At 37.9% G+C, this 24,108-nt stretch overlaps 1 protein-coding gene across 4 annotated transcripts in view; it reads right to left on the bottom strand.

The window, feature by feature from the left end:
- NCKAP1 (NCK associated protein 1) overlaps positions 1-24,108 on the bottom strand; it is a 60,569-nt gene that overhangs the window by 30,595 nt on the left and 5,866 nt on the right. The window contains exons 2-12 of one of the 4 annotated variants that reach the window (XM_027637268.1): positions 19,409-19,426; positions 18,150-18,260; positions 8,738-8,824; positions 8,482-8,538; positions 7,185-7,327; positions 7,010-7,100; positions 2,922-3,059; positions 2,194-2,242; positions 1,558-1,714; positions 768-824; positions 149-245 (exon numbers count right to left, since the gene is read on the bottom strand). In XM_027637268.1, the coding sequence (XP_027493069.1) occupies positions 149-245; positions 768-824; positions 1,558-1,714; positions 2,194-2,242; positions 2,922-3,059; positions 7,010-7,100; positions 7,185-7,327; positions 8,482-8,538; positions 8,738-8,824; positions 18,150-18,260; positions 19,409-19,426 (1,005 nt within the window). Of the gene's footprint in view, positions 1-148; positions 246-767; positions 825-1,557; positions 1,715-2,193; positions 2,243-2,921; positions 3,060-7,009; positions 7,101-7,184; positions 7,328-8,481; positions 8,539-8,737; positions 8,831-18,149; positions 18,261-19,408; positions 19,427-24,108 lie in introns of all 4 variants that reach the window. The other 3 variants (XM_027637267.1, XM_027637270.1, XM_027637269.1) reach the window with 3 other exon arrangements.

The following is a 24,108-nucleotide window of genomic DNA, read 5'->3' as shown; positions in this document are numbered from 1 at the left end:
CTGAAACCAAAGTATTTAGAAAACTAAGTAGGTTTTATCAGAGTGAAGTGTGGGATTTTTCCCCCCCCCAAACAAACTCAATGTGGTATTACCACTGAGAAACACACTGTGAGACTGTACCAATGCAAAGCATAAGAGGCATCATTACCTTGGGGCCCAGCAGGCCTGGCTGATCAGACAAGACAGTGGCCAGCTCTTTGAGTGCAGAACGTAAAAACTTGCGTCTCTCTCTGTGCATTGAACCGCTGCATCAAGAGAACAATCCCAGACATCATCCACTGTGCTAGCCACAGAACATCTGATTTTCTACATTTAAGCCCAAGCATAGGCAGATTACAATATATCAACTTCACAAGTTCAGAATTTTGAAGAATGTGGTTCAACTTAAATTGGCATCCCCATCACCAACACTGTATATTCCCAAAGTATCAATAAATTTGACCCCCAAGTTCTCTGCCCCTCCTCTGTGATGTGCATTTGACTCCATTACAACATTTCTATTTAATTTGCATTCTCATTAAGTAGTCAGACAAAAAGAAACTAAAAAATAAACTAAATGTTGCCATCCAGATAATTTGAAAACTAATCTAAAACTTGGGAAGTTAAATTGGTAATGGTATTAAGCAAATCCAGATTTAAAAGAGGATCTCATTTGAAAATGCACAAGTAATTCAGCATTCAACAAATCCCTTTTATATATTCTTTATAACTTTGTTTTAAGAAAACCAACACTGAAGTCAGTCAGGAAAACTCTGTAAGACACTCACGCATGTGAAACAGCAGCTTCTTTGCACTCTCTGATGTCATTAATTCGCTTGTTGTAGCTGCAAGAGAAAAACAACCCAAGAGGGCAATAAGAATCAGCAGCACAGTTCAGCGAGACCTGAGTGCATCTCGAGGAGCTGCAATGCTGTAGCAAGCAGGACATAGCAAAAAGCTCATGAGACTTATTTCCCTAATCAGAGCTAAATGCTGAAACTAGTCACTCAAACGAAAAAAAACCTCTACTGAAGTACTCCTAATGCTGCTGGTAGAACTCCCAACTTTGTTTCTGAGTTTTTACATCAAATACTGCAGAAAGTGGCAGCCAGATGCAATTTTTCAAGCAAGCTCTACATTTGTAACATCATTTCCCTTCACAAGATCAAGATTATAGAATTACAGAATCATAGAATGGTTTGAGTTGGAAGAGACCTTAAAGACCATCTAGTTCCAACCTCTCTGCTGTGGGCAGAGACATCATTTATTTATTTTTTTTTTTTATTTTTTTTTTTTACACAAGATTTGTGGGAGAGATCATTACTTTTAACTTTTGTCATTTCAGAGACTGATTCATGAGACTTTTTCAGAACTGAGACAAAGAAAAGGTGTGGTGGTTATGGAATCAGGCCCTTAAAAGTTATGCATTTAAAGAAATAGTCAAGATATCAAGCAAAAATGTTTGCATAATAAGCAGAACTTTAGTGAAGCAGAAGTAATATTTTTAAAACAGTTCTTCAAGAAATATGGTATTTTTAACAGAGGTTCTGAAAGAATAAAAGTTGAATTAAAACTTACCCTCTTATGTTTACAAACAAGTCTTCTGCAGCTTTGTGAATATGGAATACTTCATCTCGAAACAGAGCCAAGCAAGAGCTGCTTTGAAGTGCAAGTTTCCAAAGGTTCAAAGCTGTAGCATCACTATTTAGGATTCCATGGCACAAAATAAATCCAACTTCAGAAGTTCACATTGATGTATGTCACAAACCAGATGCACAAAGACAGTAAGAGAACAGTGAGATGATTATGTATTTTCTCTTAAATAGTTCACACAGATCATTAATAAATTCTTTAATGGATAACATAAAAAAATACCCCTCATGCTTCTAGGAGGTATTTTCGTAATATTTTTGCAACATTTTTGTAACATGAACTACTTCATGCTGACAGTACTTGGCTATTTTCATCACGAATACTAAAGCCCTCACTTTCAGTCAAAGTGTGGAATAAACTAATGACAGACTCCATTCCAGCAGCACATGCTGAATTCTCACTTCACTGCATGTAAAAGTGACACACACATATCAGATTTAATCAAGTTCTCCAGAATCTTATTTGAATACAACAGATTTTGCACAGTATACAAAAGTAAGTAGTCTTTTAAATGTTATTTTTTTAACACAACCACGAGCTGTTTCAGAATATTTTACTCACAAATGATCCATTTCTCCATTGCATCCAGAGAGAGGTACTCGCATGGCATCTGTTAAAAAACCCATAATTTGTAGCACACCAATTATATAAAAGACAATACATTTAATGAGAAGTAGTTTTTAGCAAAAAGGGACATACAAAGCCTTAAATGCTGATGATCAGACTGCTGCTGATCACTAACAGGGTACTGTTTCAATGCTTTAGAAACAGGGTTTGAACATTAAATGAACTTCCATACCCTCCAACAAATTTTGTCAAATGTCTGATTTCAACAAACATTGTCTTTAAAAAGGCATTTGATGTATACTAATCAGTACTTGACAGCTGCTTATGCTTTGGTTTTTTTCAGAACAATAACCATTCACATCACAACTGAGATGGCAAGTGTAAACACAAATTTCAAAGGAAGTACCAGTTGTGATTTCCAGCCTCTTGGTTCACAAACACCTGAGACAGTACACAGGATTCCCTCCCTCTACACTGCAGAAGTTAGCATTGCTTCCCTTCATTTTCTGATTTTTAAATACTGGAAATGAAGGCACGAGCTAATGTAACAGAAGCTTTCCTTAATTCAAGGAAACTTTTCCCTAGTACTGAATTATTCAGTTCTCCCAGTGAGCCTATTTACTTCTCTGATCAAGAGTCACATAAGAGATAATCCAGCAGAAAACTATTTTACAGAAAACGTTGCTTAACTGTATCATATAATGCAAATTAAAAGGCCATACTGTGTCAGACTGTGCAGGATTAAGCATTGTACTGGGGGCACTGATGAGGCTCAGTAGTTGTGCGTTTCTCCACTGGTCAGCTGAGAGATTTCGTCGAGGATAGACCATCTGGAGTGAAATCAGAGCATCTGAAAGGGACTAAAAAAGGAGGGTAATGATTAGTTTGAATGGTTAGTACTATTTTATCAGTACGGGTGTTTTCTCAGCATTATAACTCACAATTATCAAAACATTCCACTGAGCTAGTTCTGAAACTAAACTTGAGGTTAAAACCCATTGCATCTAGTTTAACATATAAAAGACTATTCCAGGCTAAAGGAAGGATGCAGAGCTCAGAATAACAGGACATGGGGGAAAAAACCCAATCAATAGGGGACAACAACCCTATCACTTACAACTGGAATTATTCATTATTTCTTCAAGCATCCCAATTATTGTGTTATTCCCTTCTCTGCCACATTATTTTCTATGTCCTTCCCCCTTTGGTAGCAAATTATAATTATTTGAGCAGATACTGTCTACCGGAGCATCTTCATAACAAATTAAGCTTATCCAGGTAAGTGCATCCTACGTCTTTTCCATTACTTTTGTACCAATAGTGGTGCTTGCATGAATCCTCAGAGACCCAGGGCTGAGCAGAGACTGTTGTGACAGCAGAGGTCACTCAAGCAAAAAAACCAAAGTCACATGCGGAAGCTAAAGCAAAGGACTAAACAACTGTCAGGTTTGCTGCGAAGCAGTGAGACGATAAAGGGACAACCTAAGTGTGCAATTCCACGAGACTGCTACCCAAGAATGTGTTTCTATAGCACAGTGCCTGGAGGGATCCCTGACCCCAATTTATACCTCTAGCACAAGAGTAAAAAATCAAGAGCGAAAGGCAGCTTTTACAAAACATTTCAAGGGAAAGGACTGGTTTGCTATTAAATACAAAAGATAATACCGAAAAGTGAAGCATCTTTGCTAAAATGTGCACCAGAAAAGATTATTTCCCAATGAGATCCTTAGCTAAATAAGAGTTCTTAACAAGACAAGAATCACTTGAAGGGAAGTGTAACAAAAATAACATCGCAGATTATTTAGACAAATTAGAAGTATTCAAAACTATTTCACTCCAGAACACTTAGGGACATAGAATCACAGAATCAATTAGGTTGGAAAAGACCTCTGAGATCATCAAGTTCAACCTTCCACCCAACAACACCTTGTCAGCTAGACCATGGGACTGAGTGCCACATCCAGTCTCTTCTTAAACACCTCCAGGGATGGTGACTCCACCACCTCCCTGGGCAGCCCATTGTAAGGCCCAAGCACTCCCTCTGTAAAGAACTTCTTCCTAATGTCTAACCTAAACCTCCTCCAGTGCAGCTTAAGACTGTGCCCTCTTGTCCTACTGCTGGTTGCCTGGGAGAAGCAGCCAACCCCCACCTGGCTACAGCCTCCTTTCAGGGCGTTGTAGAGAGTAATGAGGTCTCCCCTGAGCCTCTTCTTCTCCAGGCTGAACAGCCCCAGCTCCCTCAGCCTCTCCTCACAGGACTTGTGCTCCAGTCCCTTCACCAGCCTTGTTGCCCTTCCCTGGACCTGTTCCAGCACCTCAATATCCTTCCTGAACTGAGGGGCCCAGAACTGGACACAGCACTCCAGGGGTGGCCCCACCAGTGCTGAGTACAGGGGAAGAATCACTTCCCTGGTCCTGCTGGTCACACTATTCCTGATCCAGGCCAAGATGCCACTGGCCTTCTTGGCCACCTGGACACACTCTGGCTCATGTTCAGCACCCTGTGGTCCCCTTCTGTCTCGTCACTCTCCAGCCACTCTGTCCCCAGTCTGTATTGCTGCAGGGGGTTGTTGTGGCCAAAGTGCAGGATCTGGCACGTGGCCTTGTTACACATCATACCACTGGATTCAGCCCATCTATCCATCCTGTCCAGGTCCCTCTGCAGAGCCCTCCTAGACTCCAGCAGACTGACACTCCCCTCAACCTGGTGTCATCTGCAAATGTGCTGATGGTACACTCCATCCCCTCATCCAGATCATCAATAAAGATATTAAACAGGTCTGGGTCCAACACTGATCCCTGGGGACACCACTGGTGATCAAACACCAACTGGATGCAGCACTATTCATCACCACCCTCTGGGTCCAGCCCGCCAGGCAGTTCCTAAGCCAGTACAGAGTGCCCCTGTGCAAGTCATGGGTTGCCAGCTTTTCCAGGAGTTTGCTGTGGGAGACAGTGTCAAAGGTTTTGCTGAAGTCCAGGCAGACCACACCCACAGCCTTCCCCTCATCCACCAGGTGGGTCACCTGGTCATAAAAGGAGATCAGGTTGGTCAGGCAGGACCTGCCCCTCCTAAACCTATGCTCTCTGGGTCTGATCCCTTGTCCACCTTGTAGGTGCTGCGTGATTGCACTCAGGATGATCTGCTCCATAACCTTGCCAGGCACTGAGGTCAGGCTGACAGGTCTGTAGTTTCCTGGGTCCTCCTTCCAGCCCTTCTTATGGATGGGTGTCACACTGGCCAACTTCTGATTGGAAGTGGATCTGGGACCTCCCCAGTGATCCAGGACTGTTGGTAGATGATGGAGAGCGGCTTGGCGAGCTCTTCCACCACCTTCCTCATCACCCTTGGGTGGATCCCATCTGGTCCCATAGACTTGTGAGGATCCAAGTGGCTCAGCAGGTTGCTAACTGTTCCCTCCTGGATTACAGGGGGCTATTCAGCTCCCTGTCTCTGTCTACCAGCTCCAGAGGCCACTTGTCCTGAGGACAACCTGTCGTCTTGTTGAAAACTGAGGCAAAGAAGGTGTTAAGTACCTCAGCCTTTACCTCATCTTCAGTGACTATATTCCCCCTTGTGTCCAATAAAGAATGGAGGCTTTCCTTGCCTTTCCTTTTGCTATTGATGTATTTACAAAACCACTTTTTATTATCCTTTACTGAAGTGGCCAGATTGAGTTCAAATTGTGCTTTCACCTCTCTAATTTTCTTTCTGCATGCCCTAACGACATCCTTAAACACTTCATGAGTTGCCTGCCCTTTCTTCTAAAGGTGATAAACCCTCCTTTTTTCCCTAAAACTCTGTGAACTTCTAGTGACAATCCTAAAATGTTTAAGGAAATCAAGAAGAATCTCAAGAGGGTCAGAGAAGGAAAACACAAACAGTACCTGGACACCAAAACAGAGGAAAAAAAAACAAACCCAAACCTCAAAAAGTTCAGGTAGTAACTTAGTATGTAACTTCGGCTCCTGTCAAAGATTCAAAAATAAATTGCTATGCAATCAGTTTGGAAGCACATAGTAAATAACACCTGTATAAATAACAATTGGTCAGTCATGTTCACACAAAACTAGCTTCCTCTGACAGAATAGCAAGTCCAGTGGACAAATGGGAAGTGATAAACAGGATACACATTGACAACGGCAGAGCTTCTGTCACTTTTCCAAGGTATCCTTACATGAAAATGCAGCCTAGATGAAACATCACACAACTGCAACACAACCAGCTATGTAAGAATGCCAGCTTAAAAACATTTGTAAAGAAAAGAGTAAAGGAATTGGGTTCATTTAACTCAGCAAAGGCAACTGAGCAGGGTAAGCAGTGTCAGCTTTTGAGTACAGGAGCTATCGTTAAAGAGGCTGTGGTGATCTCCAGGATTCCTACTTTAAGGACAGTCCAAAGCAAAAACCCTCAGGATACAAAATAGAAAATCACATTCATCTCAAATGGCAAACCAGCAAAACAACCAACTTCACAGAAACATGGGGATCTCCTGAATTTCAAGCTACAAACCTACACAAAACACAGGTGTAGCTGTTCTCAGATGACCTGCAACTGATTTTTAATTAATTTCTACTCCTTAGTAAATAAAATGGTACCTTACTAGTGGGTCTCACCATTACTATACTTCTATAGGTTCTGCTTTTTAATATGTTATCAATCCTCAGCTCCAAACATTCATTATAACTAACATCTCATGTAAAATTAATACCCAACAGCCTTTGACAAAACAAACCCTTGTATATTGACTTTTCAATCTCTGTTTCTTCCAATTAATGGAGTGTGTGCCTGTAAAATGTAGTTACATACTTTACTGTGAGGTACAAATTCCTCCATCATTTTCTTTAAAGGATTTTCATAATCCACAATCATCTGGCCAAGGCGTGGATATTCTCTGTCACTAAAAGCAACAACAAACAATTCACTTAGGTGCAGCTGTTACTGTTATCATTACACAAATTTCTTACACAACAGATTTTTTTACCTTGCTCCATGTGTCATTTCATGGGCATAGTTATACAATCCAATGATAGCCTTCCTTTCCTCAATTCGGGACAGCAGGATCATTAGAGTCGTGTAGGTTATAATCAAATCTAAGTAGTTCTTTGTTAAATCAAAGTTTACAGTCTAGAATAGAAAAACCCTGTAAATTATCATTCTACAAATTTTTACAAAACAAGCATAAAACATTTTCCTTGCCTTTCCACCAATTTCCAGCATTTTTTAAACACAATGGACTCTCTCCTTTTGAACAAAGTTCTTGTCCTGGTCGCATATGACTTTGTATGATCTTGGTTTATTCACTCAAATTCCCAGAACTGTTTGCACTCGTGAAAGCCAGCAAGCAAACAAATCTTTCCAGGCTTAAAAGTCACAGGTTACCTGACAGATAGGAAAATTTTTCTTGGATGTTACTAAGCAGTCTGCAGTGCCTTGCTTATGAAATCTATTTTAATAAGACTCTGTAATGTGAAAAGGTAACATCATTCCATAGGATATATACCTGCTCCTTTTTTATATTATGAAACTAAGCCAAATTTAGAATAATGACTAAAACTAGCAAGGTGACATTATGAACATTAAGAAGGCTGAAACAAAGAGGAAAAGGTATTTGAGGTTTTCTTTTGGAGTTCTACAGTGTTGGGCTGTGGAGTTTTGAGGTTAAGGGGATATTTTTTTGGTTTGGGTTTTTTTGGGGTTTTTTTTGGGTTTTTTTCCCCCCTGTGGGTTTTTTTTGCATATTGGGTTGGGTTTTTTTTCTTTTTTTTTTGGTTTTTGTTTGTTTGTTTGTTTGTTTTTGGGGTTTTTGTTTTTGTTTGTTTGTTTGTTTGGGGTTTTTTTGTTTTGTTTTGTTTTATTTTTTTAATATAACTCTTTTAGGTGCTTTTGTACTTGCTTTAGTCAACCCCAGAAGTGACCTCCTCACATAGCTTATGTGGACACCAGTAATATTCCTGTCCTGTGAGTCTCATAAGGCTTAAGCATACAAGTAACAGTAGAACCTAAGAATTAATCTGTAGATGCAATAAAGCAAAAATTACAGGAAGATTTGTATGTCTGATAGATAACGTTGTTACTACTGTTCATAAGAAGCCTATTGAAAACAGTCTGTCTCTGATTCCAAGCTATTATAAAAATTAGAAATCCTGAAGATAAGCGTTTTTATTTCTCTTGCATTTATAACCAGATATGTCATGTTTCTTGGGCTAACATAAGCAAATCCTTCTCCCCACAGGACTCTGATTAGAAACATTTTTGAAAGCGTAAACCCAGAAACTTACAATATCAAAGAAGACTTGGCAAACATCAATAGTGTTCAGCAGCTCACAGACATGGTCCTTGAAAAACAAAGGAGTAACTTTAGTCTAAAAAGAGCTAATTAAATCATTTTACAACGACTAATGATGGATTTTGATTCTTCCTTTATTTGAAGAACAGAGTTACAAGTCCAGCTATTTCATTACATAGTTTTATTTCATAAATGGAGTGACAAAACCCTGATGTGATGGGACAGTTGACACATTTGTAATACCTTACCTTAAATTCCATTACATCAACAAAGGTGAAGTAGTACAATGCCAGGTTCTTCAGAATCTCTGACTTTTCTTTCTGGAGCTGAGCAAGCTGTTGCTACAAGAGAAACATAAACAGGCACACTTCTTAGAAGATCTTGAGAAAACTGCTGCAAAGTAATCCCTGTGAAGCGCAGAGTAACCACCAGGCTATGCAAAGAAGCTGCAACATGGTTTTCTAAGACTGAGGTTCTGTGTGTCTCAAACACACACAGAGTCCTCAGCACAGATCATTTTAACAGCTGCCAACTATACTTTGAAGATATAAGTCACATTAGTACACATTAGTACCAGAGTCATATTGTTTAGCTCAGCTAGAGATGAAAATAGGTAGTTAGGGAAACAGTGTTATCATATGTATAATTAGCCAAAGCAGAACAGTACATGAGCACAAATCAGTATGCCAAAAAAAAAAAAAAAAAAAAATAATGACGTTACTTGAGGTAGGAGAAAAGAAGGTGGTAGGTTACAAACTTTACTACAGAAAAACATTATGCTTTTAAATTCTGAACTTACCAAAAAGAATATCCAGGCAAAGCCACGTTAAGCATGCAAAATAAAATGTAGATACAAACATAAAATACAGTAACGGTTCTTGGACCAGTTCCATATAAACACAATAATACATTCAAACAAAAGCAAAGAAATAAAGAAACAAACAAAAAAAGGAAGCAAAACACTAGCACTAGAAACTGGTGGATAAGATGGAAAAGGCAAATGTGAATACAAAGGCATAAAATAGTTCACATGGATTTTTATTATTATTATTTTAAACAGACAACGAAATATCATTTATTTTTCAAAATTTTCTGGGGGAACCAGACACTTGGACAATTAAGAGCACAAAAAACTCTAGTTGCTACTGAACAGCTATTCTGTTTATCTATGTATTACAGTCTCACAGTACTGAAGAATCCAATTATTTAACTTGCAATATCCAGCTATGAATTAAGTCTCCTTCCCGATACATGAATTGAGTTAAAGCAGTTGTAACACTGAACAGGAAAAAGTGCCCTCCAAAAAGCTGCAAGATTTTAAATTAAAGACTGATCAAGTTAAATAGGATTTTCTTCTCAAAAAGAGCAATCAATTACATGAAAGAGCTAATAAATTGTTAGCTTATTTTCATTTGAGAGATTAGAACTGAGTATGCTACTTCAGCTCCCTCTCTTTATAAAGCTGTGCCTTGTGTTCTCAGTTTTATGTAAAGCATTAAAATTCCTCTAAATGCATAAAGCAGACTGGTTGGACCACTACTGTGATAAAATCATCATTGCTTCTCTCCTCTGAATTTTTAGAGGTGATGATGATTTCTAGAAGCCTTGATCCATGAGGCTTCCACTACAGCCAAGGAAGACAGGAATATAGAGAGTAAATTGGAATGGCTCCATTATAAAATACTCCTGCCTACTTTTACACCACTGCAAAGGATCGGACTTTGAATGCCTCTCCTATATATTATTTAAGTCTCTCTCATGTAGCCATCAGCTGGGACTTAAACAAAAAAGAGTTGCAAGTACACATGTTCATTTTCTAACTTGTCCTGATAAATCTCATGCACTAGGAAATATGTTATTTCCACTTAATTGATTTTTGGTATAACAAATAGCAACTGAGTGTCCACTCTTGCAGGACACCACAGTTTCAGAGGCACAACACATGAAGTGGGGAGATAGAGCAAAAAGAGAGATGGTTCTGGGAACTACAACTGCAAAAAAACCCAATAAATTTTCATAAATTCTGTGAAGCTGTATGGAGTATAGGGAATTACACACTCAACTAAGAATTATGGAACCCCTGCTGTGCATTCTTAACTAATTACCTGTATTCCCAGAAACATTTATACTTCAACAATGCTACTACTTTCCTACAGAGTTAAGATGATCATTCTTGCAATTCTGAGTGTTCAAAGGGTCAAAAAGATTTTATTTAAAATAGTAGCATTGAAGTAAAACAATACCTCAGCTGTGACCACTGTCAGATCAGTATGGGGCAAAGAGTCCCATTCATAGAGCACAGCCTGATGAGTGATGTTTAGAACAGTTGACAGCATGTAGTGTCTTGGATATTTATTTGCATTTTTATCACTCAGGAATGTGGGTGTAGCTCTTTCCACACCCACTGCATCAAAACTTTCCATTACTAATTTCCTAGCAGCTGTTGAGAAATTCCTGGTGCTGTATCATTTTGTATTAGGTTTCAGGCTTTTTAACTTTGCCTGCAATTTATTATCAAACAGTTTTCAGTATCCAACAAAAGTTTTAAAATAGGATAAACTGAAGAAATAACTCTTAAAAACATTACTAGCATTAAAAGATTATTTTCACTATAGCTAACCATGCCTTGCTGACTGGTTACATGTAAGGGGTTTCCTTATTCTCTACGAATTTAAAGTACAAATTATACCAACAGTATTTTTGTTTAATGAGGTAAATTAGACTTAAGACCTATGAAAAGCTGCCGGAATTTCAGCATAATATAGCAAGATAAAAAAAACTGAAATAATTAATCTGAAATTATTTCTTTTGTCTATTAATAATGTATCACATGCCTGATCGTATTAGAATATTATTTACAAATCAGGATTTTAAATACCAGAGAGTGAAGCTAACACTTTGTGAAGTATATTATCCACAAGATATTCATATTAAATCCCAAAAATCTTTGCACAGTTGATTATGCACACAGAGAAAGCACATTAAAAGAAGCAAAAAACAAATGAGAAAGTGTAAGACAGTCTCACTCAGAGCCTACAGGAATGATGGCTCAGAGATAAGAGAGTAATGATGCAGCCACTGGGATATTAACCATGTGAATAAATACCAGATTAATATCAAGGCTCAGGAGAAACACAAGACAACTAGAAAAGGTTGTTCAGAAAGTATTAAGTGTGAAAAACCAGAGGATAACTGTACTCCTGCCATTTTTTATCATGTTTGACTGGTAGCAGTAGCATGTGAATAAATGACTTATTTCATGCTCCAGCAACAGACACTAGGGGAATTTTCTGCTTCTTGCATCAGTGTGATGGAATATAAGCCCCAAAAAGCAGTATTATAAATTCTGACTTAAAATTCTGAGGATAGGGGTAAATTATCACTGTCAGCGTTCTTGCTGTCATTTGTTGCAGTCACTACACTTGCCACCTGTAGAGTGATTAGACAAAGATTTGAAAAACTCAATTCATTTGAACAAAGATCCGTGTCTACAAAATCCACAGCAGAACAGCAGGGAAAGATAGGAGGATCTAATCAAATGAAGAAAATTAGTTTTAAATTCTGTAAACTAACTGCAGATTGACAAATGTGTCCTTGGTTTTGTTACTTCCAGTTAAAAGCAGTCTCTGAAGTGCTGTGCTGCATCTAAAAAGATGCAATAGAATATTTAACATGTTTACTAACTTATGTTTGTCTGCTGCAAAATCTATTTTTGGTTTGTTTTCATGTTCTTAGCACGAAGTTAACTGTTTTAAAAAGAAAATAGCCACCCATGACCCTCTACAAATGTTATGGCCTCTGGGGTTAACCATATTATTAGTAACGATGGCCAACTGGAGCAGGGAGGCTCCTCTTTATAAACTGACCTACCTGTCAGCCACAAAGAATAGTTTCCCCACTCTCTCATCCTCATTTACAATTTTATCAAGATTTTACAATTCATTTACAAACCATACAATTTTTAGAATGCCATCTCACTAACACTGCTTAGCTGAAATACTGTCTAGGTATTAAGGGGTTTTTTTGTTGTTTCTTTGTTTTTTAAAGGCCAAGTTGTTCAGTTGTCAATCATGAAATCAAAAGAGAGTTTTAATGGATGAGGATCTTAAGTACTACACACATTTACTCCTCTGCAGGTATTGCAGACACTATGAAGCAACAAGAGCAAGCACATGAGTAGTTTGATTTGCCTTGGCAAGCAATTCATATGGACACTTACAGCAGTGTGCTACAGTGACTTATTACAAATGATAAAAAATTAAACTGTATGTGGATGCTACTCTGTCTCAAATTCATGCCCAGTCAAAGGTTAAGCCATGAACATAAACATGTAAACACTGCTAACAGTGCTCACAATTTCAAAAAAATGTAAGTTACATCATGAGAATTCTGTTCAGTGAAACATTTTAAAGGGATTTCAGGATTTTATGTTACTTTTTGAAACTACTAAGAAAAAATGCCATTTGCAAACGACTGTTAGGCTGAAAGGCTTTACATGCTATACTCCTGATTGCATTATAGGATGAGTCATTTTAAGTCAGTCTTATGTAGGTAACAGCTGAAGACTTCAGACACATGAAGTCAGAACAGCAGGTATGGTTGTGTCAGAGCAAGCCACTAGAGGAAGGAGCAATTTCAATTCTGAATGATTTTTTAGGAAAAACATAGATAAAGCTTTATTTGTTGCACATAGCTTATTTCAGAAGAAACTGCAAAATATCATTAATTTATCCTTTTCTCAAGCATAAGAAATCTTCACTGTTTGTACAAAGCTGAAGAGAGAATGGTTACTCATCATCTGACTTGACTCATGCAAGGGGTACTCCCATAAAATAAACTGCTGCCTCAGCAGGTTGTGGAAAATTCATCTCATTTGTGGTCCCTTCAGCACTAGAAACTCCCTGAGCAGGAGCAGAGCTGAACAGGTAGCTGTGCAGGGCACCCCCTTACCTAGAAAGCGTTTTGGTTTTTCATGGTCAGGAGGCCAGTTACTTTTACGGTGGAGTACAGGGAGTTGGAGTTTTGTTGCTTAAGCAAACTGGAAGTTATTTGAAAAATCAAGTCTCCCCTGGAAGAGATCTATCATCCCAGAAAGCTGGAGAAAAATATTAAAAATTACTGAATCCGAGGATAATTTAAGGAAACAGCTGCCACATCTGTAATGACCATATAATTTCCTCAAAAATAAATGACTGTTTCCTAGTGAAAAAGGATTACCAATATATGAGGCAGTATAGCTGAGATCCTAAAGTTATGTTTCCACAGAAGACAGTTTCTAAATTATCTTCATTAGTGCTGTGCAAATTATGATACTAAGAGTTTCAGTAGAAACAAGCAAACAAATGAGATTTTCCTTGAGGCACTGTACCCCTTGCAGGGGCTGAAAGACAAACTCGGAAAAAACAAATGATTATTTGTATTAAGTGTTTTGAAAAAGACTAATTACTGGAAGCATCTATCACAAATTAAAAATCAAACCTGGTTATAAAGTCTGTATTTCAATTTCTTGTTATAGAAGAAAGCATTTAATAAAAGCATGCATAAATGATTTCTAATAAGCTTTAGCCGAGGAGGTCCAGCCACTCTGTGCCACAACACTTCTCCCACATTCAGGTAATTTGCTATGCAAACAGCTCACGATTAAGTGAAACTGTGTGACCCAGCAGACCAAGCATATACACTGGGATCTAAAAGGCAAAAAGGCAACACAGTTGTGAAGAAAAATTAAATAAAATCTCGAGTGAAATAATTCCAAACTAAAGATCCTAACTGAGGCAGGCTGGAAATGCTCACACAGCATGTGCTCTGCTCCCATGGGATCTTATTTCCAGTCCCCACTGACACAATACAGCAGAAAATTAGCGCAGTTAAACCAGGTAAATAAACCCTCAGAACACTATTTCCTAAGAAATTCAATGTGTAGTCAATGCTAAACACGAATGGAATTGATATGAATAATATTGAGAACAGAGCTACTAGATGATGATCATCAGCAGTATCTGGAAAACAGACATTTCTCCCACTAACCATCCCCTTAGAAACTTCCAAGAGATGCTTCACTGGTCTGCTGACTGCTAAGCAATGATGGAGCCTCAACTTTTCCAACAGACATTTAAAAATTTAAGAAGTTTTTCTACAAAAAAATTGCTGCAGAGTAATCTGAGTAAAAGAAAAACATATGCACAAGAAAGAAGGCAGATACTCTCACTACTTGCCATATGTGGTGTTTGGGAAAGCAAAAAGGAGACTACAGCTTCATCACACAAAGGCACAGAGCTTTACCTGAGCAGGCAGCAGATTTAACAGACTCTACCCACAATCTATAAAAAAATGTATGTCCTTTCTTCCTGCATCTCCAGCTCCCCATTGTGAAGTATTTTATTCTGGTTTTAAAAGGCATTAAGTATAAGCACTGACTGAGAATAGAGTAACTTTCAGGTCCTAAGACATTTTTTTTTTTTTGAGTCAAGTAGGTTTTCTTTCAATTTATCTGTGGCAAGAGCCTTGCCTGTACATATTATAAGAGGGTGAGATCTAAAAAGCCTTCAGAAAAATCAGGCTGCTTCTGCATCCCTTACTTTGGAACTTTTCTTCTGATGCTAGTCCAGGAAATTCAATAAAAATAAATGCTACTCTGAGTCAATATTAGCACAATCAGATCAGCAACCTGACCAAGAATGATGGTGTTAAAAAGCTTTTTGGAAGGCTTATTCAAAACAAAGCTTAAGTCAATTTAAAATAAACAGTACAGTTTCCCCAAAATCAGAAGATACTTTTGTTTTCCAAGAGGACTCCAAAAGGTTTGTTTCTTACTTTCTCAATCCTTCAAGTTTTTGCTTACATACATCCTTCCTTTGCAGATATTCCATAAACTATGCAGCAACACTCCATTGCTGGCCAATTTCCTTAACAGTTAATTTAAGAGCCTGGTCTTCAAGCTGCACATTTTCAAGGTTATGTGGTTCGCAATGGTTATTGGAAAAGAAATGCCAAGTGTAAGAGATCACAGGGACTGCACTCAGGCAACGACAGAGAAAGAGAGAGAGAGAGAGAGAGTTATGAACTGATGAGGTGCAGAGTTATCTATAATTGACCTTCTGGAAGATGAGCTACTCCATTTCCCAGTAAGGATTCATCAGGCACTTCACTGTTTGAACAGTCCACAAACTTTCATTCTTGGAACAATACTGAAAATCAGTGACTGTCAGACATTGCTCTAGTCTGACTCAGTGTCAAAATGGAGAAGGAATAAAACCAGGAGCTGTGTTTTTCATGGATAAAGAAGTAAAAGCTATCAATAGCAAATATAACAGAATCTCTTGTTTCAACAGAATGAAAATTTAGGCTTTTCAAGCTCATCTGATTACAGCAGACACTGCTCATATTCTTCAGTGTGTTGCTCATTTCTGAGACACAGTACACTGCAGAGGATGGTACCTGACAGAAAACAAACCAACAGCTACAAATAGGGTGGGAAAAAAAAAAGCTGGCACTACCTATTCTCCAACTGAATGCAAACCTGTTTGGCAACATGACCTACTGACATATCAAAAGGTACTACTAACAGCATAGGTGCACAGTGCTAAGCAGTGTTTGTTGAACATATAAAATCCAAAACCCCTTCCTGAAAGGCTGCCCCGGAATTTTCACGGCAAGGAGGAAACACAGCTTATGATTTCTCAGCTATTTCCACTGCAGGAATCCTTTGTAATATTTCTTTAATTGATGTGTTCCTGTTTCAATAAGTTTCTTGCCCTTTTAAACCTCTGATGACCCATTTCCCTACTGAAGGAACTCCCTGGTGTGCCCTCCTGATACATGGTGAGGTAGTTGTTGGCCAGTGGCAGGAGGGAAACAAAGGCAGAAAGGAGAGGAACATCTTCCTGACCAGGAACCTGATGCTTACACCTTTTCGAAGCTAAGGTTTATAAACAAAAATTGATTTTACCTCAAACTAGAACTTTCTCTGCACATGACATGGCTTTTGTTTCATGAGGTATCTGTAATGGGTAAAGGTTTCTTTTTTGGGAGATACAACACTCTACAGGAAACATCTGTAAATAACTAAGACGAGCAAACTGCCATCAGCTCTGACCACAGGAAGGAAACCCCAGCCTCCTATTGCTAGAGCTCAAAATCCTACTTTAAACTGTGCTCATACATAAGGAGGGTAGGCTTTCGTCAACTGGCTGGCTCATGGTAAATAAACACAAGGCAACGACAAAACATTATGAGTGTGTCCTATTTTAGAAACTATGACTGTCAAAATACAGCCAGTTAGCTTTGATCTCTTTCCACAAACTATACAGGACCAAATCCTTAAATATCTATCATTAGTTAAGCTCCAAATTCACAGTCAACAACTGCAAGACATTTAGAGTACACATGCAACTGCATTAAACAAATTCTATATATATCACTTTCGCTTTTAATAGTAGATCTGCCACTCAAATTTAGAGAATACAGAAGCATTTACCAAACATGGTTAAAAGGGTTTTTTATTTTTACATAAACTTGATATAGAATTTCAATATTTGTTACTCACAATCAAATTCAACACAAAAATGAGCAATATTAAGGTGTACAAAGCATGTACAAGTTTTAAAGTGAGAAAGTACATGGTTACTGAAATTGTTTCCTCCATAAGGGAAAGTTTTTCTCTGTTGTTTTGGTTTGGTTTTTTTTTCCCATTGGTATTACTGGAGAGATTACATAAAATTTTGAGATGGCAATGTAAAAGAAACTAATTATTCCCATTGTTCTTACCACTACCATTCTGCAGAAACCTGAATGCTTAAAGCAAGCCTAAACCTCCCAAGCACACATGCACGTAGTTGCATGCAGGGAACATGCAAACCCAACACCTACCTCCACTTTTCACCTTTAGAAAGAAATACAAGCAAGTAAAAAAAAAAAAAAAAAATCTTTCCCTTGTCTTTCAAACTGAAACAGGAAAACAAGTGCACATCACCTGCCAAAATGTCTGCCTGTAATCCAATAATGCTAACTACCTCCAAAAGGCTAAAAAGTCTAATTCAGCAACACTGGCTCGCTCAGAAAGGTGAAATATAATTTACTACTGGAACTGAACTCACTACCTCAAGAGGAAATAATTATATTTCCCTGGTTTTGTACTTCATGAGTTTCTCCTTATTCATTAAGGCATTCTTTTTTCCCCACAGGGACTCACCCCATAGGCAAGAGCACCTGTAAAATACAAACATTTTTTTCCCACTTTGCAACCGGGTGTCTTTTACTGATCTGCTGGTCAGGACACATCATAAATAAAGTTATGCAACTTCTATCTTCTGCAATCAGTCCGGTCACCAGGATTTTCTCCTATTAAAGTAAGGCATGATGTTTTTTCAGGGATTTCTTCTCTTTGATGGTTCTTTGAAATGGAACAGAAGAGAGTAGGCAAAAAGAAAACTAGAAAGTGTCCTACTCTGACAAAACCCACCCAGAGTTACAGTGCAATGTTCTCTCCTTAGAGGCAGTTCCTTCTCAAGTTTTCTCTCAGGCATTTGAATCAACAACTATTTTCCAACTGCAACTGTCAGCCTCAGGTGCTTCGTAAGAACACATAAAACCTCTCAGATTTGAGCAACGAGTGGTGAAAGGGTACTGAGAAAAATACTTATACAGTCATTGGTTACTTACATTGTTGTTGCGTGTTTCTACTGCTGGAAACTTCCTGACTATGAATTTGACAGCAGATTCCAGGTTTTTGTCAATAAGATAGGATGGTTTGGCTTTGGGGTCACCACATGCCTATAAAAAAAATACAATAAAAAGTGAAGTAGAAACACAATCATTCACCTAAAGCTAAGTGATAGTTGCAAATCTGAAGACAAACTAGAAAGATTCTTTTTCTGTTTGATTTTTTTTTTTTTTAGTGAGCAGGTGATAAAATGAAAGGCAAAGTGCAGGGACTGTCACAGCTGAAATATGCAATGGGAAACAGTACAGAGATGCTCTTCTACTGAAAAAGATGCATGGAAGTATCAAAGCAGTTAGTACAGAACAGCAGTGAGGGAAAAAAATCAATCCTAAAAAAAGGAGAAAAAAAATGGTTTCCTTTTAATCCTATTCCTGGTTTGAGGTAGTGTTGTATTCATCTGGAGTTAACAAATTGTTAGAAAATTCAGTCATGTCATCATCTGTGGAGGACAGTGCTGGGCACATTAAATGATTCAACTATCCTTTGTGCAACAGAACTTAACATCCCCCCACCAATCTGCATTGAATTTTTCTTCCAACTGTTAAGTGTAAGACAATTTTCCACCCCACAGTCAAACCGCCAGTACTTGCCTAAAGCAGCCTATTTCCTTAGGTTAAGAACTGAAGTTTTGCTCGTGTTCTTTACTCCTAGAGCAGCATAGGCTGTGCTTTAAAAGCAGGAATCGAGAAGTCTCATTAAATTCTGCTGTGAAGTCGCAGCTAAGTGTTAGGTCTCTCAAATAACTTACGTAGGCAGATCAGAGCAGCTTCTGTGGACAAAGGACTGAGGAAGCACCGACTGTTGCCGGCTCCAGTGCATGCTGTCAGACACACTACTACTTCTCTACTACTCTGAGTAGCCAGTCATGCCACACAGCTTCGTTTGGAGGAACAGATTAAAAGCAGCATTACTTACATGACAAAATTTGCGCTCAAACCGCATTTGTCTCAAATATTGCCTCAGTTTTGTTTTCCTCACGGGGATTTGCAAAGGAGTTTCGTGTCTCATGCAAAACTAAATTACATGCTAGGCATTCCTATGCAACAGAGTGAACTCAAATGGCAGCTCGCTTAAAAAAAACTCTCCCCCATTGATTTCTATGACCGAGTTGTGGACTGTAGAGACAGAAGTCATGGAGTATGAGACCGATTCTGAAAGCGGGCAAGCGGGCAAAGGGAAGGTGAAAAGCTTTGCAAACCTTCCAAACTTGTCCTTGCTGGGAAAGCAGTGTAATAAAAAGAGAGAAAAATTACATATAAACAAATTACTCTTAAATTCTAAAGTATTACATTTAAGTGATCTAATACACTATTACCTACATCCAAGAGAACATTATGACCATCTGTTACTCTAGGCAGCACACTGTCTATTGGATGGTGGTTATTCTAACACTCACAAACAACTTTACATGTACTTATCAGAATGCTACTCTTGAGCAAATCACTGCAAATATACCGAGACATGTAACTACTAATAGTATTTCCAAACTAAGTTCAGGTAGGGAGAGAAAACAGGAGTTAACAGACATCACATGCAACTACAGGGGAAAAAAGGAGAGAAACTCAGTGAAGTTTTACATACCTGAAAAAGAAACGGTAGCCAAGAAAAAAAATAAAAGAGTCATTATTTTACGTTTCTAAAATGTCTACCAGCAGTACATGACCATCATGAGGTTTACTAACGTACTACTCTAAAATCAAACTCTCATATTTGCTAATAATCCCAAAGATACTATATTTTAATAAAATTTAGTATCTATAATACAAGAAGAATTTATAAGGAAAATAAATTCAGCAACATTCACGGCATCAGTTAGATATTAAACAGTTGCTTTGATATCCTTGGAGCAGCGAACAACACGTGCCACAAGAGATCTATTCTGTGCACACTTTAAAGTCTTTACACAATTTCAAAAGTAAAAACTATACTGTAAATAGGCATTTAAAAAATTAGACAATGCACTTCAAATTTATGAAGTTCTAATTAACTCCATGTCATGGGTTTGTCAGAACCTTTGTCAGATTATTTCAAATTGTTGTTCTTGCCACACATCCTGTAAGTTTCTCTAGTAAAAGAGGGATTACTGAAACAACAGACATGTATTTGTGCCCTGTTAAATTCCAATATGGTTGCTGTTACACAGAAGACAACAAATCTGCCACTGTTGACTTCAAAAATTTTTCAGCCTGAATTAAAACACTCCTTCCACATACACTCCTTATTTTTCCTAGCAACAGGTGTTTTTCTTCCTATAAATCAGTTCTCTGAAATGTTTACTAAAACTTATGTTCTACCCAGGCCCTTACACACAGATCATTCACATATAACAGACCTCTGAAAACACCAACATGCACATCCTCCTGTGGCTTCAGGAATTCAGCTGTTACCCTCACTTTAACTGGCATTCTTCTCAACATATATAACATGCTCCTTCTTTACTCCTTCCCACTGTTTGTTAGCTTACATCACACTTGAAGCAACTGTAATTCTTCCTAATAAACGACCCTAGATTGATTCATAGATAAGAAAATTCCTGCAAGATGTTAAAATGTATCCTTCACACACATCAAAATTCCAGCTTCTGGAGAGCTGTACAAGCTATACATGGACTGAACGGAAAGAGGACAGGAGACATCACTGAATGAGGAGGTCAATGCCTTTTACTTTGCTCTTCCATGTTCCACAGCAGCTCAGCTCCTCTCTAAGAACTGGTATTAACTGGTTACTAGCTGTTGTTGCATCAGTGACATTTTTGTCCATACTGTTGCATGCATTCAGCATCACAGATAAACCAGTCTGTGCTAAACCTCTCCTAAAATGGTGAACAGGTCTATGAAGCTCCAACTCACTATCGTTTACTCTAGAAAGTAGAACAGAACAAAAGTACAAACCCCAACCCTAGCACTTTTGCACAAGTGTCAAAGTGTGGTAAGGCACATAACCACAGTCCTGCACTGCAGAGAGAACAAAGTCAATGAGGGCAGCAGTCTCAGAATGCAGTTTTTTGCTTTCAGCAGTTGTACTAGTCAACACAAAATCCCTTGTCAGTAGTGTAATGGGCAGGAACATTGTGGTAGAACATACAAAGATCACTTGGCCATATACAGCTCTCTGGCATTCACACAGAATTCTGAGCATTAGCCAAAAGCAGTAGCCTTTTCTCCATCAACCTCAGATATCACTTTTTCCCCTAAGTGGGAAACAATAACCTTCCTTCATTTCTTATTAAAAAAAACCAAAAACCTCAACGAAACAAAATACAAAAAAAACCCCCAAAAGCTCCCACCAAACCAACCCAGAATGGTTGCATTTTTCTGAGAACAGCCACATTTTTTGAGCACCAAAAAGAAACTCACAAATTAAAAATGTTCTTACTAATGCAGCATTCCTGGAATATAGCTCTGAAGCTATGTGATTCCAGCTGCTTCAGCCCCGAAATATTATACTGAAAGAACCTCCCAGCAGTCAACTCTGACTTCTTTTGTATATTACTAAACAGCTGTCAAGCAGTTATGCTGAAAAGGATGATGCCAAGTTACAGTTAGAGACTAATCTAAGTAATTAAAAAAAATTTTTCAATGGACGCAAGCACTACAGCATTTCTTTCCACAGCACTTAAGAATGGTACCCTGCTATAAGCTCCCAACTTAGTGAACAGTGATTCTGTGCATCCAACCCCTAACAAGAATAATATGATTTTTATAGATAATAGCTTCGTTAAGAATACTCACTTGCTATCATCATTGGCACATTCATCGAGCTTCTGAGAGATCGCACTACATCCCACTTTAGAGATGCTTCATTATGCCCTATGTTTTGAATTAAAACAGTGTTTTCCTACCTGTCTTAACGAGGTACATAACTATATTATTATTACTATTAAAAAAATTCAGGTTCTCTTCCTCGCTATTAGGTTCTCCTACACTAATTTCACTTCAAAAATGAAGAATACTACATATATTTACTTTCAGAAGCAGCCATCAAGAACACATTCAGCAACAAAAACCTTCTTAAGGCCTACATTTAAGTAGCCTTTAAAGAGGAAAACAGAATCCAATTCAAGTGCCTTTGGCCTAGAATACACTGACTTTATGATGCAGCAAAGAGATCTTTTGCCCAAATACCGTTAACAGCTATCACTGCAAAATCTAAGCTTAACATTTACCTCCTACTTGAGGGCAGCAGATATATGGATACTACATATATCCAGCTGAAGTGATATGAATAAAGGGAAGTTTATGCTAAGGTACAATCAAGGTTAGTAGTCAGTGCCCCAAACTTGCCTTTAGAACCCTTAAACTTCACTCAAGCCTTAACATAAACATCTCACTTGCCCTTGGATAAGAACATTGGGAATCATGACCTGAGTTATATGGTGTAGGACGATAAAAAAGCCTAAATATTTTACTGTATTATTAGCAGGGTTATGTCCCAACAGAAGAGAAACAGGGTCATTTGAATCAATAATTTCCTATTTTCGTCCCCCAAACCTCCCACATCAGCAGATTATCATAAATCATACTTTGCAGCAATTTAACATGGGTTTCTTACTTCAAGAGATCTTGATTTACTGTCACTGCAGATTTGAGATAAAACACTACTGAGCACAGTTTCACTGGACTGTGACAACATTTACAGAAATAATCATAATCAACAAATCACCTCACCTTCAGATTTCATTTACAAACAATTCTGCACTAAAAAACTATGTGAATTTAACCAGGAAATGGAATTTCAATGATAGTAAAAACTATGCCATCCCCTGAGCTAGTAACTGCATTAATAAATGGAAATACTCTTAAGATTTTCTGTATTGGAAACAGGAAAATCTTCTGTACGTCCCATTTGCAGTTTACTGTAGCACATTCTTCTGACACACCTGAAAGGCAGGCACATTAAAACTGTTCTTCCCTTGGAAGAGCTGCTGGCATTAAAGACTTCACCCTAAATTGTATCTAAGTTTGCATGCCTGGTTTGCAGCTACGCATCCTCTAAATTACACTAAATAATAAAAGGCAAAGGATCGTTCAAAGAGACATTTTCACCATTAACTCCATACTACCTATCATACCTTCTTTGTTTCTGCCATGCATTTAAAGCTGAGATTATCAACTGACAACGTCTAGTTTGGAAAAAGCAAAACTACTGAGAAGGAGAGAGAGATGAATAATCAATAAAGAGCTGTTTTGAATAGTGGTTCACAGTACATTTGCTTTAATACCTCTGATCAATCCTACCACAACTGCTTGGCTGTATTTTAGGTTTTGTGGAAGCCTAAATTCACTATTAAACAGGCTGATCCCAGATAAGGTTTGTGAATTATATTTGTACAAAAGATAAACCTGCACCTTGATACAAAGTATGCTCATAATTTCAACCACAATCTGGAAGCAGGAGAAATCATATCATTTTTGGACAGTCTCTAAAGGCCTTGGACATACCCAAAATATGGCTCAAAATTATTGAAAATTTAACAGCTATTGCACTTCTCATTCATCAAAGTTCAAAAGTTTGAAAGATAACGTACTTTCGTATTAATTTAAAATTACAATTAAAGGTGTTAAAAGTCAGTCCAGTGTTTCCTAGAGCTAATCTTCCCTGCTATTACTCATTATTTGGTGTGTGTTCAACCCCAAAGTATATACTTTAAGTCCTAGTATATCTCTACTCAGAGATTCAAACCATTATCATGTGAAATCAGAAGAAAAGGCTAGAAAGGACCTTGATAAATTGCCTACTTTCTCTCCTATTCCAAAGCAGGATCAACTGTATCTGTGTTGCTCCCGTGAGTTGTCTGCAAAATATTTACTTGCAGGTCTCTAACAGGTTAAATTCAAAAATATTCTCAGTCTTTTCCAATATTTAATTTCATTTTCCAATATTTAATTTCATTTTCCA

The sequence above is a fragment of the Corapipo altera genome, unplaced genomic scaffold, assembly GCF_003945725.1.
Source record: "Corapipo altera isolate COAL_440 unplaced genomic scaffold, ASM394572v1 45, whole genome shotgun sequence".
NCBI lineage: Eukaryota > Metazoa > Chordata > Aves > Passeriformes > Pipridae > Corapipo > Corapipo altera.
The sequence above is the reverse complement of the archived record's forward strand: the minus strand, read 5'-3'. Positions and strand labels throughout refer to the sequence as shown.